This window comes from Daucus carota, chromosome 4 (genome assembly GCF_001625215.2).
Source record: "Daucus carota subsp. sativus chromosome 4, DH1 v3.0, whole genome shotgun sequence".
Lineage (NCBI taxonomy): Eukaryota > Viridiplantae > Streptophyta > Magnoliopsida > Apiales > Apiaceae > Daucus > Daucus carota.
Window position 1 is genome coordinate 29106183 of NC_030384.2, and position 21708 is coordinate 29127890.

General features: G+C 32.9%; 2 protein-coding genes across 3 annotated transcripts; both read right to left on the bottom strand.

Moving 5' to 3' along the window:
* Positions 1-10939: 10939 nt before the first annotated feature.
* LOC108218916 (probable serine/threonine-protein kinase WNK5) lies at positions 10940-15276 on the bottom strand. Of its 2 annotated transcripts, none has more exons than XM_017392083.2 (7): positions 14300-15276; positions 13645-13910; positions 13188-13411; positions 12731-12888; positions 12301-12646; positions 11823-12149; positions 10940-11512 (listed from the first exon to the last, which is right to left on the bottom strand). In XM_017392083.2, exons 1-7 carry the CDS (start codon positions 14357-14359, stop codon positions 11109-11111), a joined length of 1785 nt encoding a protein of 594 aa, XP_017247572.1. In that variant the 5' UTR covers positions 14360-15276; the 3' UTR covers positions 10940-11108. The 2 variants fall into 2 exon arrangements, with proteins under 2 accessions (XP_017247572.1, XP_017247573.1); XM_017392084.2 differs by having other exon boundaries at positions 11919-12149; positions 14300-14666.
* Positions 15277-18542: 3266 nt separating this feature from the next.
* LOC108217937 (RING-H2 finger protein ATL74) lies at positions 18543-19686 on the bottom strand. The gene has a single exon (XM_017390850.2). The coding sequence runs from the start codon at positions 19257-19259 to the stop codon at positions 18684-18686; it is 576 nt and encodes a 191-aa protein (XP_017246339.1). The 5' UTR covers positions 19260-19686; the 3' UTR covers positions 18543-18683.
* Positions 19687-21708: the final 2022 nt, after the last annotated feature.

Below are 21708 nucleotides of genomic sequence, written 5' to 3' on the forward strand. Positions count from 1 at the left end.
GAGTATGCATTTTCAATATTGCTGTGATAACATTGATGAAGATTGTGCTTGATTTGGGAATTTAATGTGAATTTAAGTTCATATATGTGAATGATGTGGTGTTTTTGTTCTTTAATGTTGACCAACTTTATAGTGCTTTTAAGCCGACACTAATGCAGAAGATTGCACTGTTGTTTTCTTGCATATTAATCAGAGTTGATCTGATTATTGCAGAATGGTCCAAAAACAAGATTGTTGGGGGTTCTCCGAATTCGAATCAGAAAAGACTAGTTAACAACGCTCCGATACCATGTCAAGTGACATATTTTGATCACGTAGCAGAACGAGAGGACAAAATTTCGTTATAATAAGCTTCGAACGAGATAAGGGGATATAATGGTTAATGAGCTAGTTAACGAGAATCAGAATCTCAAACTCATATGTTCAGTGTTCGGATTAGCAAATTTATTGTATAGAATGGGAATCTCATATCATTTAGTGGGTAAATCATTCCCTTCATGGGATTCCGATTCCCATACCCTCCATTCCCATACTCCACATTCTCATTTTCGATTCTCATTCACACCCACAGTCCAAATGTCTATATAAGAGATTGCGATCATAGCATAGTATTAAAATCATTCATATGATCTTATTAGTACTCACTGTGCTGCAACGGGTCTACCTTTCTGTTCATACACATTGTAATCTTGACATCCCCTTGCTTTATCCCCGGACTTGGTCATAATCTGGACAGCTAATTTATTTGCTACAATTCTTGATCATTCTCCGTGATGCTAATGACAATGATATGATCAGCACACAATCATTACACATAAGTTAAGCTAATCTCTGTGTTTAGATTCTTTAATATCTAGGTGATCGCGATGTGCCAACGAGAGATTACAGTAATCTTGAGCTAATCTGCAGTGTTCTTTAAGAGAGATTAGCAGGGCATAGTAGTTTGAAGAAGCTGATTGCTTTTTTTTTTTTTGGTCACAAGAAGCTGCTTAATTGATTAATCGACAATCACAAGAAGATAATAGTACTCTATTCATGATTGTAGAAATCGGAAACTGAAATTAATTGGTTGACCTACCGATTAAGGATCGAGAATTTATTGTAGATAATTTGGATAAATCTGGGATATGTAGTAAACCGGAGTGTAATTGATAGTTCAGTAAAATTATTTTAAAGGTTTAATCAATTTTTTTTAACAAAATTCGAAATCATAAGTTTATTGAATAATGTGGAATTGTGGAGGATATATATATATAACATAGAAATGGGGGTACACACAATCAAAATGGACCAGATTGCTTCACACGTGCAAGTGAGAACTGACAATATTTCTTCTAACAAAGGATACCCTACTCTTTAAAGGACAAATATTCAGATTTTAACCTTTTATTTCCAATTTCCTAGTGTTTTCTCCGGGTACTATCCTCAGCTTTTTACTTCACTTGGTATAGAAAAGTTGTACCAGCTGTGTTTAAATTTGAAATTTAGTGGAACAAAATCTTTGAGAATTTATACAAATGGTTAAGTTACTTTTGAAAGAGGGGGTAAAAAATTGCATATTTCAAAATTTATATGCCACAGACAACCAAAAGTGAGTAACATTAATTGTAGTACTATTACCTCTCTTTTTTCCCGTAGAATTTCGATTTCGTTTTCATTTTTTTCTATCTTTTCGTTATTTTCTATTATATTTCTTTTGATGAGAAAAGTAAAAAGAAACATGTGGAACGGACCACCCTACTAAAACCGATTCCAATATTTGATTACAAGATAGTCAATTTTATCACTTAGTTATCTGGTCATTTTTGGAGATGGTTCCGTCACAGCTGCTTATAAAGCATCACCAACTTTTGGAACTCGACAATAATTTGCACGTAAAATTTATTTTTATAACTTCGTTGTCTACTTGTGAGTTTGGCCTTTCTTGACCATTGATACAGCCACTTTATATTTTAGAGAGATACAGCCACTTTATTTAGCCAACCCTAAATTAATTTTGTAGCACAGAGGGTGCATCTTTTAAATATTCGTTTCTGTGAATCATCCACGAAGCCAAACAAGGAAATGGGCGATGCATTTAAAATTACATCTTGTCGGAATAACTTACACTTTGTATAGTCAGCATTTTATGTATACTCTACTAGACCGTAGATGTCGGGGCCAAATAACTAAAATCCATCAGATTTAATAATTTTATTTGACTTTTTGATATTCAAATTAATCAGTAATTGTAAATAAAAATATTTTTATATAATTTTTAAGATATCAAGATTAAATTTTAAAATAGATCAGATATATTTCTAATGATATGATTTTTAAAATTTTCTCAATTATATAATATATATTTATCAGTCAAAATTTGGTCAATTTGAATAAACAAAATTTAAATAAAATTATTATTTAACAGGAAGGAAGTAGTAAAAATCAAAATTGAAAAATACTATATACACTATTTTAACGTATTTTTAGGAATCTCACCAACTAGCATCCCGGATCACCGAAATATATATATATACTTTTTCTTGAAACTAATCTTGTGTATTTTAAACAAAAAACTGTGATCGGAATATTCCGGCGACAAACAAATTGCGTGAAATCGGGTCATTGTTTTCCCTCGAAGAGAACCGAATAAAACAGTTAAAATGTGAAACAAAGTCGTTGTATCCGTCACGCCACTCCATGAGCAAAAACAAAAACATGTAATAATATTATTATACGTGGTTGTTATTTGTCATTTCTGTGCCTTCAATTATTGTTAAGAGCATCTCCAACGCTAAAGATGATTAGTTAAAAATTTGAGCCGGTAAAGAATTTTGCTCCAATGGGTATTAGCTAAAACCATTAGTTATATTCAAAATATTATTTTAAATGTTAATTATAAATATACAATAAAATAATTTATTTAGTTTTTATTTTATATTATTGAAGAAATAATAATATCTTTAATAGATAATGATTAATTATAATATTTAACATTTTTATATTATTATATTATAATTTTTAAAAAATTTGATTGAAAATAAAGTAACATTTTCACATAACAATATTATTTGTAAAAAAAATAAATAATACATCTATACTTGCAATAATAATAATAATACCTTAAATATTTCAATTTAAATATTATAAAAATAATTTAGGTAGAATGTTACATGCTTTAAATAAAAATAAAATAAAATTTAGAAGGGTAAGAATCAAAGTTAGTGCGAAAGATTTTAAGCTAATTATCTTTTGATAAAACGGGTTTGAAAGAATTAAAATAAAAAGTTAATTAATTTTTTATTTAATACAGGTGAAAATAAAAAATATAACTAATAAAAACATATATACCGATACTATTATAATAATAAAAACTTAAAAAAACTAATTAACAAAAATTACTTGTATCATGTAAAACATTTACTAATTTTCTTTGTTAAAAATTCATAATTGACGTTAAATAATTATATAAGTTATTATATTAGTTTTATTATATTATTTTTATTATGTTATTTATTTGTTATAAATATTTTTACACTTAACAATACATTAGATTAAATTATAAAATTAAAAAGTTATACAAATATATATAATAGAATTATAATATTATAATACATATATAATATAATATAGACATATAGGTTGGAGCAAGTTTAAATTTTCTTTGAGTTAAATTTTAAAAGAAAATGACGTGGATATGATATAGATGACAGACTTTGGTTCAACAAATGTAACGTGCTGATTTCTCGGCATCTAAAAATATTGCTAACAGGTCTCTGCGTTGGAGTGATGTTTTTTTTACATATCAGGTATATGAGCTGACATATAGACTTTAAAGCTAACAGATGACCTGCGTTGGAGATGCTCTAAAGCTTGCAGCTTGCTTTGCCTTCAATCAAGCTATTCCATGCCTATGTGTTCTATTTCATGGAATCAATTGGTTGCGTCGATTGGCACCTTCGATCATGTAAAAAATGAAGGTAGGTCTCTAGAGGCTTACCAATTATTTTTTGGCAATGCACCCTTGTCTTGTTGCTTAGTCAAGTAACCAACGATATGAATATATTGTTGTCATAATAATCTACCAGCTTATTATAACTGTATTTTATTCGTTTCTTGATGTTTGACAAACGATGATTATTATTGTTATAATTATTGTTATATTCAAGATTTATTATAAACTAATTTCCGTGAATCGGATTCGTGTAAAGAGTTGAAGTCTCGAAGATATGTTTATGATCTTTATGTGGGCTGAACATGATCAAATGAAAGAGAGGACGCGTCTTTCTTTATTGGTGGGCGAGTCAGTGGATGGTGAAATGAGTCGTCAACAGTTCGAAGAAGGACGATTGAAAATATGTTGCGTTTGGGGACGTCCTTGTATAGGTGGAAATTATCATTAATAAATGAAGATCCCGCTTATATTTTAATGAGACATCCTCAGCGGGAAGTAGTGGATGAAACCTTACTCTGGATTTTAGTGAGTAATCTTCATTGGGGAGCATGCAGGATTTTCTCGAAGATATCTCTTGAAAGGCTCTAACTTTTTATATGGTAGGTTGTTTTCATCGAGGAGTAAGGATGTGCCCTTACATTTGGTTATAAGTCATAGGGTGATAGTTGTGCTGAGTTTGGGGAGTCTGAATTCGAATGTGATTCAAAAAGTCAGTTCGCCTAAACTGACCAACATGCTTCGAGGTTCATGACTAGCCTCACCGTATTAAGCCCCTTTCAGGAAGGCGACAATCGGAAAAATCATATCATAATAAATTGCTTAGACGATTAAAATTACGTATAGTTTTATCTCCTGTAAAAAGGATATGTAGACATGTTGACAATTCTTGAGAGAAGAAAACTTGTGTTAAAATTTCTAGTATTCTTCACAGTTACGGATTCTATTCTACAAACTCAACAACCATGATACACATCACCAACCCTAGTTCTGACGAGGAGCCGTTGTCACAAATCTTAATTTCGATAACAATCATAATCTTGTTAACTCCCAAATTGCTTCATTTAATTATATGAAGTAATGTCATCCTATTGAGAACAGTTATAATTATCTTTTTAGGGCCTGTTTGGTTTACCGTACTTATACTTCTTTTAGCACTTTAAATGGTTTTTATTTATTGAGCACCTATTCGTTAAAAGAAATAAAGTGTTTATTTTTTACTTTTGAAATCAGAAGTTGGAATACAAAAATAGTGGTTTTTTTTTTTTGTTTTTTATAGTGATTATGAAGTATAAAATTTTATTGTGTAATTTTTTATTTATTAATAAAATTTCTTGTATTATGATAATTTGATTTCTTTAATATATAAATTTAAATTATCAAATCTTAATTGATTTATAAAAAATTATCTAAACACATTTTTTATAAGTTAAATTTACTAATCATTTCCATTTCCTTACTTTATATTTAATTATTTATACAATAAATAACTTCTCTTTAACTTAAGTTAGACGACTTTTAGGATTTTCTTTAGAATTCATTTCAGATACTCATTTATGACTAAATTCGCAACAATCATTTATTTAAATCTGAAGATTATTTATCATTTTATTTTTTCAAATAAATTAATAGAAGTTAGGAAATTTTACTTTTATGACTAAATATACTAGGTAACAAAAATAACAATTTTTGTGAGCATTTAATAAATCGTAGGACAACAAATGCCCCACGGCCTACAACCCCGGTACATGTATCTTTGAGTGTTTGACCCAAGGCAAATCACATAAAAAGTCAACAAGAACAAGTTGCTAGAAATTAAATTGCATTGTTTCTTAAATAAATATGTGCACGTGGAAAGGTACAAAAAGACAAATAAAATCTTAACAAAATCCACCCTATCCGCCTGTTCGGAAAACCAGTTTCACTCTAAGTTCCCGCTCATATGCTCAGTTAATTTTGTGACTTCTATAACATATATTTTTATATATTTTTTAATAAAAATTTAAAAAACAAATTTTATTTAAAATAAAGAAAATTCAAAAAATATTATGAAATTATGTTTTATAAAAACCCAATCGGATCGGTCCATGTATTTGAATTGGTTGTTATAAGACGTTGGCGCACAACGTCCATGTGCCCCCGACTTTAGGGTAATTTTATAAGAAAAAGTTCAAAAAGCTTAAGTCATTAAAAAATGTACATTACTAATTTCTGGTTTTAACTTTTATATATTTTATTTCTGATTTTAAACCAACTTTTAACTTATTACGCAAGCAAATAGATATTTCTCAAATTAAAATGGTTTAAATTCAGGACAAACAGCATGTTACTCTTACGTTTCATTTTTATTTCCCATCAGTTTTAGCGCAAGCAAATCATGTTATTCGTTTCGTGCGAATCTAGGAATTCAAAACACCAAGAGCACTAAAAATATGATTAATCAAGAGTAAAGAACATTAACAGGACACATTTTGATGTTTTCTTACTTGAAATAATGATTAAATGATGATGCAATACTGGAAAATATGTCATATTTAAATATTCAGGGATCTTTTGAAATTACTAACTTCTTTAATCATTATAGTTTAATATTATATGTGATCAGATTATATCACTCTAATAAGTAATAATTGAAAATTATAATTTTGTGTTTATAATTTTTTTTTAAGAAAAAGAGGCATGTTTCCGAAATGAATCGGAGAAGGAAAAGAATAATTCGTATAAAGTTTGTTTAAATATAAAATAATATAGAGCTGTTATATGTCACTTTCAATTTAAAAGCTTGATTAGCCGGGGAGAACTGCTCTACCATAACCACGAGGCCGACAACCAAATGAATATACGATACTTGTTTATATTTACTAGCTTATAGCCCGTGCAAGGCACGGGAGCTTTTTAATTATTTATAAATTTTTTAAATATATTTTAAATGGTGGGAAAAAAATTATTTTATAATAATAAATTAAAATTATATGTATCATGCCAAAGTATTAAATTCTTTCTATCAAATTTTAAATTATTTTAAGTAAAATATGTGACGCCAACTCCTATTAGATTATATAATGTGATTTAAATATTTTTCTAAAAATTTTTATGATTCGAGATTAAAATTGATAAACACAATTTGTTTTGAATTAAGAAGATGAATCATAAACATGCAATAACATGGTAGAATTTGTTTTGGATTAAGAAAAAGTTTTTGTATTCGTTCCTCACATAAATCGGGCTTATTAATTTAAAAATATATTAGATAAAAATAATTTTGTGATGGTGCGATTTATATGATTCTACAAATAAAATTGGTAGAAAATATTTATTTTGGATTAAAAAAATCATAAACACATGAAATACAGAATTTGTTTTGAATTCAGGAAAGGAATTATAAACATGCGAGTAGATATCAGTTGTCTTATGCAACAGATGTTATTTTTGTTCTAATCTAACGGTGTTTATTTGTTCAATATACGATCCGATGGATAAAAATAATTTTGTGACGGTGCGATTTATACGATTCTACAATTAAATTTTGTAGGAAATATTTATTTTGGATTAAAAAAACCAAAAACACATGAAACACAGAATTTATTTTAGATTCAGAAAAGGAATTATAAACATGTAAGTAGATGTCAGTTTCCTTATAGAACAGAATTTAATTTTGTTCTAATCTAACGGTGCTTATTTGTTCAATATACGATCCAAGATAAGCTTTTGGACCATAGGACCATGCGACCAAATTATCTCCCTTACGCTTGGGGCCGTTTGGCTGAGCTTAAAATAAGTGCTTCTTGCTTAAAATAAATAAGTGGAGTAGAAGTTAGAAGCCAGACAAGACTTATAAGTGATTAAAGTGTTTGGCAAATAAGCAGAAGTCCTGAAACAAAAGCTAGCATTCCTAGCTTTTTATAAGTGCTTCTTGACTTATTACACAAACAGTACGAAATAAGTGCTTCCAACTTATAAGCCCAGAAGTCGGCTTAAAAGCCGTAGCCAAACACCACCTATATATAAGTATATAATTTCACACGACTATTGCCATTTTGGATGTTGACATTGGCGATATCATCTGGTCTATTTGTTTATATACGGTTTATTTTGTAAATTTGTTAAACCTATTTTTTTTTCTTGTTAATTTTACTTGTTTCGATAATGATCCAAAATGTGAAAATGGCTTATCCATTTTCTATTTTAAAAAATAGAACTATTCATCTTTCAAAATAATTCTTTTAATAAATTCTGAATAAATGAAAATCAAATCCAAAGTCACTAAATTATTATGAAACATATTTATAGATTGAATTATAATGAGGTTCTGAATATTTTGGTATTCTGTTTTGAAGACAAAACTCAGATCATCCATTGATAGATGTATTCGCGATAAAAGTAGGTCTCACGTGTCAGAAATCATGGGGCAAGATACTATTTACATATATCTCACACAATATTTTGTCTTGCACTAAACTGGGTGAACAACCTTCTACTTCAATGACAGAGGCATGATCTCGTACATCTTACCCTCCCTGCACCCTGCTCTAAGCGGGCATAATCTCGTACATCTTACCCTCCCTACACCCTGCTCTAAGCGGGATATACCGGGTATATTTCGTTGTTTGGTTTCCATTTTTCATTCTATAACTTGACACACATATTGGGTCATACAAAAACAGTAATTATTTTAACTTTTTTCTATTGAATACAATATTTATTGTTTGATGATTCAAGACAAATACGGAACGGAAGCATCACAAATTTGTGAAAGCTACAAGAACAAGAAATTGCGTGGAGACGAAAGAAAAACTACAAAGCGTGAGTAATCCTAGGCTCATTATCAATAGATTTATGTGGGGTTGTGAAGAGACAACTCAACTTAATTTATATACATTACCCTACCTTCTTTCCCCAACAAACGGTACATGCATGTATTAGTTACATAATTTGGTAAACTCGTTTCGGCACTCATCAGTCACCGCTTTGTTTACCTGTTTTATCATAATTGTTGAAATAGTTTTAACTGTGCACATTTGTTTATATTAGTTGAAAAGGCTTGAGCGGTGGTAATGGAAGCATAATTAAGAGTATGGGAGGATTGGTCATTTTTATGTCACGTATATATCACTCAGATACAGTGAAGATTCATGATTTATGCTTCGATTTGATTACGATTTTTTGAAATTTTTTTCGACAGACATTTTTAATGCATCCTGAATTTTTAAGTCAACCGGCCAGCTCCAATTCGTGATTTCTGCAACCTGTTCAAATGTCAACCCGCATATCGGAAGAGGATATTCAAATATAAGATGAATTAATTTTAAAAAGTATAGGAAACAATGTCTATGATCACTACTATCTTGAAACAGGTTTAAGATTAATAATTTGGAGCAGATTGACAGTTTAGAAAACATTACATTCGCTCCGTTTCAATTAAGTCTTTACGTTTTTTGTTCCCCCATCAATTGTTTATATTACAAAATTTTTCAAAAGTTGTAAATTATTATCCCATAAAAGTTAATCTCATCCGGTTTTTGAATTATATCAATTAAAATTAATCAGTCCAACAGTTATCCATTTTTCTTTCTCTTTAAATACGAATCTCTTTAAATACGAATCTCTCGAGTCCTTATATATAAAAAATAAGAGAAGTAACTCACTAATTTGAAATTTCTTATCAAAAGAGTTTGAGATATGAGGATGATATCCAAATGAGAACTAATTGTCTGGAAGATTAGCTAGCTCAGGATTAATCAGTCAAATTAGAAATTTTTTGAATCCTATGTTTAACCATCAAATCCATAGAATATTATTTGCATGGGTGGATAATAATAAAACTTGTGCACCGAATTACTAAAAAGAAAATGAAATTAACATCATATACACTCACATACACGTGGTCTGTACGGCCACAGACGCCGTATCTCTTACTCTGTTGTTAACTTGTTATGTACAGTAGGCATCAATTAAATGCATCAAGCTTGTTAGAGTAACAAGTTTATAAAATAAAGGGCCTGTTTGGGAAGCAGAAGCGACTTCTGTTTCTGGCTTCTGCTTTTCTTAACCCGTTTGTGTAAAGAAGTAGAAGCACTTTTAGAAAGCTGAGAATGCTAGCTTCTCTCTGACAGCTTCTGCTTCTTTTCAAACACTTTATTAACTTATTTACTTCTCACTCCTACTCCACTTCTTCAATTTAAGCAAGAAGTCACTTCTTTTAAGCTAACCCAAACGGCCCCAAAGTATGAATAAAATGTCAGACAATCCATTTATGATTATTTGCACAGTAGTATTATTCAGCCAAACAGCTTATATCTGTGTACAATTCAAATGCTCAATAATGTTACTTCTTGTAAATTATGTTTTGGCCCTCATACTACCCTTTTTTGGCATATAAGTTTGCTTCCAACTTTTCTACCAGCTCCTTACATATAAATGTACATATAGCAGGCAGGTTGGTGGTTGTAACAACTTTAGCCAAATTATTAATTTTTGCGGATAAAATTTGAATAAGGGATCTATCTCGATTAATAATAATCTATGTTAAATTATTGTTATTTCAATTATCAATTTTTTTATCACAACATAATAACAACTGTCAGTGTTCTAAAAATTCTTGAATTATTAAAAATTCTCTGAATAATTCTTAAAAAAAATTCATCAATTTACCGATTACACTCTAATTTGGCTAAAAATTCTCGATTTATCCGAAAAATTTGCTATAAATCATTAATCGATACGTCAACTAATTAGTTCCGGTTCCGATTCTTACAACCATGACAGCATTATATATTTAATTTCAATTATTAATAATATTGATATATTAGTAAATTAAATATCCCTACATCATTAATTTGTAGAATTTTTACCCCTACAAGATAACAAAGTATTCAAGAAGGTTCCTGTAAAAAAGGGCATGAACACAAATGCATGCATGCCTTCAAGACTACATATGGGCTTTATTAGTGGACTTTTCATGAGCCCATAAATTGTTTAATTGTTGATTAAAATGTATTGTCACATACATTTACAAACAAGTTTTATTCTTATTATCATGCAACATAGCTCAAACTGGCAAACCATACAGCAATAGGAATTCATATTCTCAATTTCTCACACAATTACACACCAGAAATGCAAACCTATATACATATGATACATTTCAAGATGACATTTGTAACTTTTCATTTCTAGCCTACCTCCTAGAGAATCCAGGACTCCAGTCTTTGCTAGAAAATTCTTTAGGCTCATGGTAACCAATGTTCTCAACTGCACCTACAGTGTTAAATAAGCGTCGCTTGGCTATCTCCTCCACTAGAGTCCGGTGCAGCAACTGGCTACGTACGTCCACCAGTGACCCTACCCGCGGCATTCTGCTTTGGTTCGTGCTGCTAATGGAACCATATGAAGAGTGGCATGGCTTTTGAAGACTCTGTTGTGACATTCTTGTACTACTTTTCTGATGTTTTGCATTGAAATCTTGCTCTCCTCTTTTGCAGCTTAATAAATCAAAATCTTTTTCAATGTAATTCATGTTGGAGTACTTGTAGGAGGCTAATGAGCTCTGTGAACTTGCATCATCATTCAAGAGGAAATCACCTGCAACAAATTTTATTTATCAGTGTCTGTATCTGTGGATTTTAAAGACCATAAATGTTCATAAATGATGTCTTGTACAAATAATAACACATGCGCACTCATCCTGTCTTTGACAAGATTTGAACTCTCGACCTCTGATAAAAGAAGAAAGCGAGGCATATCATAAGGTCATTGGTGCCATAAATGATGTTTATTGTATCATTTTAAAAATTGAGTTTTCGCAGTAACAACCAAGTCTATCAATTTAATGAAACAGATCGACTGAACTTGTTCTTAGTACCCCTATAATATATAAATAAATTGCAGTTACCTTGAGGCCAATCATGAGCTGAGGTGAAAAGGCCTGGAAGGGAAGCATGAGAGGAATTTTGGGAGGAGGGAGAATAGAAAGGGTGGTGGATTATACCATCTTCGTCATCATTGTCGTAATTGAAGCTTTGTTGCTGATGATGAAGGTTTTGGACCACGTCGGATTCTTTCCAATTTGGAAGCAGGGCAGATATCTCTTCATCAATCATCTCAGCAATTTCATTTGAATCCCAGTCAGTAATCTCTAATTCCTTCACCATTTCTGAGGCAACATCAAGTGCAGTATCGCTTGCAATATCATAAGGAAAATATATGTTCCTAGCTTGACCTATATCATAAAAGCCCCCATCAGATTGGTAAATAATTATCAGCTGCTAAACATAAGTGATTTAACACACAACCAAAAGTAAGTAATTTGACAACATTGTAATTGTGATCTCTGTAGGGCTGCAGAAGATGATAAAAGTTTAGTTAAGTACCATTCTTGTCAGAGATCTGTACTTTGAGGAAGATGGTATCATCTTCAGCATTCATAGTTCCGGTGATCATCATTTTTGTATTCTTTTTTGGAGATTTCATTAAAGGCCGAGAAACTGACTTGTGATCATGATCAGATGGAATAGGTATTCTCAGTATGGCTGAGGCCAGCAGCCTGCTGTCTACATTATCAGGACTTTCAGGCTCCTTTTCTTCCTCAGGAGCAAGAAATGGATCCATCAACAGTTCAGTGGCAGATGGCCTGTTGGAAGCAATATCCAAGCATTTTCCAACAAACTCTTGAGCTTTCACATCCTTAATCTTGTAGAATGCTTTTGGCAGATTTCCCTAAATTTTAATTTGATTATAAGTCTATGTTCTATAGAACCGTAACAATCTTTTATAGAAATTAAACTTAATATTCATACTTACAGAAGTCACTTTCTTGTAAATTTGGGCTGGATTGGAGCACTCACTATAGGGAAACTCAGATGTTAGCATCTCTAGCATACACATACCAAATGAGTATATGTCTACAAGCTCATTATACTCTTCTTCGTAGAGTTCTGGTGCCATAAATTCTGGTGTGCCTGATGATTGACATGCATGCAATAGAAGTTAATGGCCGAAATACTAGTAGTGCTAGGAGATATATCATACTAAACTCCCTCCGTCCCCTTTTAGATTCTACTCTATCCTATGTTTTTTCATGTCATATGAGTTTCAGTCATAAGAAATTTTTATCTGTTGATGGAAAATAAATGTCTTGTAAAGACTTTCGTGCTTTCTAGATATGACATCAATCTGTGACTTCAGTAGTCAGCATGGATCAGTTTCATACATTTAATAAGATCTATAATTGATATTTGGGGGAGGTAGATTTGATTACCTATGACGCTATGAGCTTGTTTTGATCCACAAAGTGTGGCGGCTAAACCAAGATCACCAATCTTGACTTGTCCAAGATTTCCATTGACAAAAATGTTGTCACACTTGAGGTCACGATGGATCACTGGGGGATCATGGCCATGAAGATAAACAAGACCTTCAAGTATTTGGCGCGCCCATTTCTTGATTGCTTGAATGCTTACTCTCCGGTACTTCTTCCTGTACCTATAAACACATTTGTATGGTCACTCAAGGTGCAATAGAAAACATAGATTATCAGCCATAGAAAAGCTCCATGTGTTACAGAGAATTAAGAACAAATTCCAACAAAATTTGAATCTAATTATCTGAAGCAGAGTCGATCCGATCTTTATACTTTGCAGGTCAACCTGTAAACAGACTTGAGGCTAAAAAATAAATTATCATCACATAGGCTAAAGTGATGCATGCATGCTTACTCTCGGAGAGTGCCTGAGGTGAACATTTCAGTGATGAAATTGAAGGTTCTTCGATTGACATCAATCCAAGAAGTATAGAATTGCATGATTGAATCGTGATCTAAAGTCTTGAGGAGGTGGACTTCAGAATAGAGGCGATGAAGTTCATCTGGAGACCGAAACACATCATTCAGTTTCACCTGGTTCCATGCTACCTCCATTCCAAGTTCCTCATCGTATGCCCTATACACTGTCTTCATTGCCCCTTTACCAAGGACATCCCTTAACTGCATAAATTTGGTACTTATAAGATCAATGCATATTTGATTAACCCGTGATCCAGAACTAATAACCGATTTCTAATAGATTCTAAAACAAGTCTTTTCAAATTAAGTACACCAACCGGAGGTCATTTTAGCCTATGCAAAGACAGAGTCAACTTATAATCAGAGTTTACTATAATCAACATATACAAAATCATAGATAATAACATATAGCAACCAAATAAACAGTGATTATGCAACTTGAAGGGCTAATTTACTGAAAAACTGATGATTTGATTCTCTGAACAACGTATCGGAATAAGCATATATAGCAGGAAGAAGTTGATTTCTATATATGTAGTGATTTTATTTACTTGTGCAGAGATATGCATAAAGAAAAGGTAGAAACATACACGTCCATATCGACCAGACGGATCCATTTCAGCATAATCTCCTGCATCCATTCTGTACATGACCGGATCAGGAATGATTTGTATAGGAACACTCTTCACTATTTATACTTAAGGAACCGGAAGATATAAGACTAGTACTACGTATATATTAAAGCGAGTGGTACTACAATTATCTACTAATAGCTTAAAGCGATGAAAGGAGGAGGGACTGGATGTTAGAAAATCCGAGGTTTCCCTTCATGATTTTCATAAGAGAAGAGACCAAATAGAAGCCAGAAGAGTCTTGAGTAATCAATCCTTAATCTTAGCATAATCCATGCCATTCGAGCAACGTCACGTGAGAACTCGTATTCTTGAGTATTCATCTATCTTTTCAGCAGATGAAGTCAATATATAACTGAAATATGTGGTGAAAATGAAAAAGTAGTTTTGAGATTGATTTGAGAGGTGGAAATCAAGGTAATTGACAGAAAGCTAGTACGAAAGAGATAGACACTCTTTTTGTTATGCAGCTGGCGACAAAAATTAACTACAGATTACTAAAGCAGAGATTATATGGTAAATAAACGCGCTGTAATTTGTTTCAGACTGGTAGAGATATCGATCATAAAAGGTGTTTATCAGAAGAAACTAAGTATGGCTGGACTCCTGAACTTGAAGAATCGATGACCTCGTTTTGGTAGTGCCATGTCTACGAAAAAAGATGTAGAAACTGGACTTTGATCTATAGGAACATATATGTAAGGAAATCTAAGGAAATAAAGACAAAACTGGAAAGATTTTAAGGAAGATCAGAAACAAAAGGTAAGATTCAAAAGCTGATATTCGTAAAGCTTATAAGAAAGTTCTGAGGTCGCGGTGGCCTTCAATATTTAACTATAAGAGATTTATTTAATTAGCTTGATGGTGAAACTCTGATGACTAATCTTTGTTTATGTAATTTATTCTGAACATTACCATTGAATGTTTGAGAAGGTGTATTCTAAATTAGCTCCTTGGCTTTTAAGTTCAATGTAAGGAGCAGGTAACTAGATTAAAATTTAATTACTCCTTAATCATGTTTCATCAGGCTTAAATTGACTCAGGTTTTAATTTTATAGCAACCATCCAACAGACTGGCCTCATGTCGAAAAATCAACCAGGTTCTGGATCAGAGGTTTCGAGTTTGAGGTTAATTCTCAGAAGTTGTTTGATTAATTAATAACCTAAACGTGGACGCAACTATTTAAAAGAAAATTCAACTCCTCTGTATAGTTCAGAATAAAAGTCTAAAAAAGTATTTGCAAGTCTTCTCATCATCATTAGAGATGGTTGGTTTGAGTTTAAAGAAATCAAAGCATTCAAAAAACAAATTGAGTTTGTTATAAGAAAAATGTATGGTGATTAATCAGCTTCTTATGTAATGTGTTGAACTGTATGTTTTAGTGTAACCAGTAAGCTCCACTAGCTAGCAGCCATGCACACCACAGCTTAACATCAATACCTTGTATATTCTCTTGAGACATCATTATTTGGTTGACAAAGCAAACAGATACAACCTTCTACATTTTCACTATCATCTTACTTTCTAATTCTTCTATCACCCCACCACTTTCTTTAATCTTATCCTTTATGTATCCTATCTCATCATTTTGTTTTCTTCACACACGCACAAACGGATATACAATCAAACCCACAACAGACGTATGTTGTATGGGGCATATATTACCACCACAGCAACAGATACACTAGAACCTTAACCCCAAGCGCGTTGAGGATAATTGAACGCATATATAAAAGAAAATATATCTGAACTAGATATATCTTAGCAAAAATATGATAAAAATCGATAGAAGACAATAGGATCCTGATCTTAGTAAATCCTCCTCCCAACACCTTGTGGTTTTAAGAGAATTGGTCACTTAACATGATATCAGAGGTTAGATTTGCGTGAGACTCGGGTTAAATTGTTGTTGGAGTTCAGACTCGCAGGAGACTCGGATCGACTCTTTGCGACCACCAATATGCGCCATAATATTTAGCAAAAAAAATGATAAAAATTGATAGAATATAGTATGCCCTTCTCCCAACACCTTGTGGTTTTAAGAGAATAAATTGGTCATTTAATATGGTATGAGAGCTCAGACTCGCATGACCTTCGGATTAACATGTTATCAGAGTTGAGGCTCGCGGAAGACTCGGGTCGACTCCGTGACTCCCTTCGGCCACCAATATGCGCCATAAGTATGCTACAACATATGTGACCGAGGACCATATAAGAATACCACAAGCTTCTCTTGTTTAATCTCTCTTATTGTCTATTGTAATACACCTGTCTGGACAGTTCTTTTCTGTGATAATTAAGTTTTGGGTCAACTACAAACGGCTATTTGTAATTTTGCATATATAAAATCTCGTGATCTAGTGAGTTTGGAGTTAGGTGTACAATTTAATACGCAGACTGCATTATTCTAATTAGTCAATTGTTTTTCCGCATATAAAATTGTGTGTTACTCTCATACTGCAGATGAATCTGGTGGTAGTGTATACGTGGCAAATGTACTGAACTTTAATTTGGGCTAGTTTATTCTACTGAATGATGTAAGCTAAAGTTGATTGATAGTATATAATTCATATCATATGTTGTTCAACTTGTGTTTTATTAAGAAAACATGATGTCTGTTTCAGAAGATATATAACTGAATTATCCAGGACAGATTCACAGGAAACTAACACCTCACAGACCTGTGGTTATGAAAAACCCGGAGCTCAATTCTTGCTGTTATAAATTAATACAGATGTTCAAGTCTGATAGTTTTCCGGATATGGGAATTTGTTTGATAATTGAGTTCCCAGCTGATCAACCTTCATCTAGAACTCGATCATTACTAGGTACAGAAATAGCATGAAATTCTTGATTAGATAAACCCTCGTCGTAGTCACATTCCCAGGTGCAGAACTAAGTTATCTGGAAATTAAGATGCCTACAGGCTGCGTTAAGCACAATGGCGCTATCAATCTAGCAAGAACAAAACAAAGTTTCATCTGATAACATCACATTTATACTTGTTAAGTAACGTAGTATTCTGTCTAAGCATACATAAAAGAGGGTCCTAAACAAGAGCCATGTCAAAAATAAACATGAAAACCTTTTGAAAAATTTAAGCGGTGAAAAGAGTGCAGGTACATAAGCAGAATCTATTTCATTGCTCTTTAAACCATCCGAAAATACAAAACCAAAAAAATCATTTTCTAAATCATGCAGAAGTGATATTAATCTGCTTTAAAAAACTGATATAATTTGAAAAGACTGCCCACCGTCACCAGATGATATATCTTTGCATTAGCACAGTGATGGCAGAAACTGAAACAATATTTCTTTCGTAAAAAAAGAAAAAATAACATGCTGGAGAGGAGAAGTAAAAATACAGAGGTTGCTGGCAAAAATGAAAAACATCATACAAACTGTGCTGCATAAACATTAACTAAGGAGTGGACGAATAACAGTCATTATTGAGTCGGATTGTTTAGTGGTAGTTCAAATGATCAGAAGTACTACTCCGGTGTGCTCTCGGCTTAGCAAGGTGATAGTGGATTGTCGAGATTTAATTCGTGAATTAAACAACATCAAGTTGTATTTTATTAAACGGTCTGCGAATATACGGGCCCTGAATTAGCTCATGTGGCTCATATGTATCCTGGTCACGTGTTTGATTGGAAATGAACGCATTTTGTCAAAAAAGAAAATTGTATAACTTGAACTCGCTGACATGGTTAACCCTCATGGGCGCATGTTAATCCTCTCAAGATCTACGCCACCTCTCATTGGATCACCATCCACTCTATTTGACCCGCTTCATGACAGCCTTCCTGGTCACCTGGCTTGGGCATGCGAATTATGAGCTTCTTGACTATAACTTTCACGGTCCAAGGCCCTGATTGATTGAACAAAATCTAACCCATCTAGATTATTTATTTCCAAAGAATTATGCTGATTATCAATTAGAGAAGTCTTTCTCTTGCTCTCCCAAGGATCAAAATACAAGATCAACTATCCTTTTCATCACTTTCTGTCCGTCCCGTGTTCGGGTGATACTCTATGGTTTTACAGAATGATGGCCAATTCATTCAAGCTAGTATCCTAAATTGTTTATCCACTTTCTCCTCCTGTTAACAGTTTTTATAGTTTGGATAAATTTAATTTTGTAATTTTGTACCATTGCCACCCCTGTTTAAAAGTTTAACTTCATGTGATCATGGGACGTGCAAATCCAAAAAATCCAACTTCATATGATCAAGTTTCAGATTTAACTTAATATCATTAATGAAGAATAATCTTCTTCTACACTAGTACTTAATCACTTATGTGATCTCCCTCAAACCAAAAAACATACATAGCCTAAATCTAAACCTGTGTAACAACTACATTAACAGTACTAGCTTGCTGCTGTCTAGAACTGTTACTTTCCAGTGACTGAGCTGCACAACTTTCATCAGCAACACGTGAAGTCGAACGTTCAAGCAACGAACGACGACAATTAGGACACGAAGAATGTGACTCCAGCCATGTGTCAATGCACTTGACATGGAAGCCGTGACTACACTTTGGCAGAACTCGAACTTTCTCTCCTTGAACAAATTCTGCTAGACAAATCGGGCACTCAGTGCTTGAAAACTTCACTTCTGATCCGTATATTGCAATTGGAATTTTTCGTAGAACGTGTTTTTTCACGCCAGTGGTGGCTAATCGGGCTGCAGCCTGTTGCGGTGTCTCTGTACCAAACCTATGAGTACAACGTAGTAGGCACCGGATTATTGAGTTGAGTCCTAGTGCACATAGTAGTGCACAGAGTAAAGCGGCTAAGATGATCACCATGTTTGTGTCGAATTTTGTCTCGTTGATGTAATGGTTTGGCCTAATACTGACACTGGCGGGTGCCATGCCTGGCTCTGCATCAACAAGGCGTCGTAAATGAACCATTTTTGGATAGTTGAGAGATATTTTCCTAGAAAAATATGGAAAGTGTTTGATATTTTTCGTTCCCTTGTTTTTTGATGCTAAGCTGATATCGTGTTCTGAAGATTCTAACTAGAGAACGACATTCAAGAGCATCTCTTTTCTTTTTGTTTCGGATAAGAAGTAATGGCAAGTTGCTGAAAAGATCAGCCTAATGGTTATCTGAATTGGGATTTTTTGGGGCTGCAAGATTCGTGCTTTTAAGTACGGAAATGGTCCTCTCTGTGAAACTAAGAATCTTGTTGATCAAAACTTTAAGAAGCAGAAACTATCAAGAATTGTATTTGGAAATATGAACTATGTTCTTCTATATTGTTAGAAGAGGAGAGTTGAGTTGCATTGTAGTTCTGAAACTGTGCTAGTTCTGTTGAATATATATTGCAGAGGCCTCAGAGCTAGCAGATTCTTTAAAATCATTAAAGGTGAAAGTTAAGATTCATAACCATTATGAGATCCCTGATTACTATTAATTAAGGTCATAATCCTTATCAAAAATATTAAAGATCCTAGTACCCAACCCAAATTCAATACTTTATCATCAGAGCTTATCAAAAGTTATATCCAGCTGTATGTGGGTGAAAAACAAGTACCAGATCATGTACTTACATGTATCTAGAGGTGGCAATATGGATGCAAAATCATTAAACCAATCCAAACCAAACCAAAATTGTGAATTTGGATCCATCTGAAATCACATTTAGAAAAATGGATTTGGTTTGGTTTTTAGTCTCACATTTCTCACAAAATATGGTTCTAACCACATTTGGTCTCACTTTTAAGATTTCTTATAACTCTCCGCCAAGAGCTTAAACCACTCCATCAACTCACACACTCACACATACTTTTGTTATATTTAGTATTCATTATATTGTGATTTGAGTGTATTAACTTTTGTTCATTATATAAAACTTATTTTTACTTACTAAACTAGTTACCCATAATTCAAACTAAAACCATAACCAAATTTATTAATATATGGTTTGAAAATGGTTTTGGTTCATCTATCCAAACCAAATCTATTTTATAAGAACCAAAACCAAACCAAAACCACATTTTGCCACCTCTACATGTATCTAGGATTTTGTTTGAGTGTTGGTGGCAATTGGGGCTGGAATTATATTAATTGTAGATGATTACTTTTTGATGTGGAATGAAGTGAATGAGCAATGTAAATAAGAACAAAATGTCAAGTTGGTAGGTTCTAGTGCACAAAAATCTTTGGAATCACCCACTTTAAGGGCCAAGTGGCAAAAAACAATCTTCTTTTGGACCTTTTTTTGAGTAGGGAACTTCTTTTGTGCCTAAAAAGCTAGTGCTTTCAACCTTTCTGCTGGTATGGTATGAGTTTTTTTAGCTTCTGTCAATTCTTCTAGGATCAAACAGCATCAAGCAAATCTGACCATCTTCATGCACTTTATACTTCAATATTTTTTTTTGATTTTTTGTTTTTCTTAATTTAAATTCACACGTATATTGATATTACAAGTAAACAGGATATAACAGACCACTAAAACTAGTCGATTTAGGTCATAGAATGGATCGTAACACTAAAACTAGTCGATTTAGGACATAGAACGAACTGTAAATTGGAGGCAGATATAACCACTAAAAGTAGTCGATTTAGGACATAGAACGGACCGTAAATTGGAGGCAGATATAACTGACCACTAAAACTAGTCGATTTAAGTCCTAGACAGTCGGTTTACTTAAATTCGACCACAAATTAGAGGCAGATATAACCGACCGTTAAAACTAAGTCCATTTGGCAATAGACGGTCAGTTTACTTAAAACCGACCGCAAATTGGATTTTTTTACCTCATAAATAATGGTAAAGTGAACAGAGTTTGTGAGCATAATCTTTCACACGTGATCGGTTACAAAGTTCCCCTGTCCCGTGACTTGGTCCCACAAAAACCACATGTCAAGGTGACCAAGCAGCATGGAACCGACCACTTACGGTTGGTTTTAACAGAATGAAAATGGCATGTAGGGACCTTGTTCACCGAATTGTTCAAAACCAAAACTAATCACAGCTAGGCCGGTCTAGGCTGTAGGCGGTCGGTTATACCCTGTTTCCTCGTAGTATATGTTTAACAAAGTTTCAGCCCTTAAAAGTGGATGCTCCTTACTGGTCCAACTTCAAAGGTTACTTAAATATTGTTCTGCATCATGCAAAAAGGGTGCAAGTGCAACCACTATGTGAACAACTATTTCATCATAACTAGCCGTTCTTGGACAGTTTTTAACTAGGAAACACAAGACTGTGGGCTTGAACCTAGTCTGCTTGGGATATAGATTTTGTGAGTTATCTAAGTGGATGCTTACAAAGATTAATTGGAAAGATCCCAGTAAGTTATAATCTGGTATCTGTTGAGTTATTGATCATTGGGCTGGTTTTGGCAGTGTTTATAT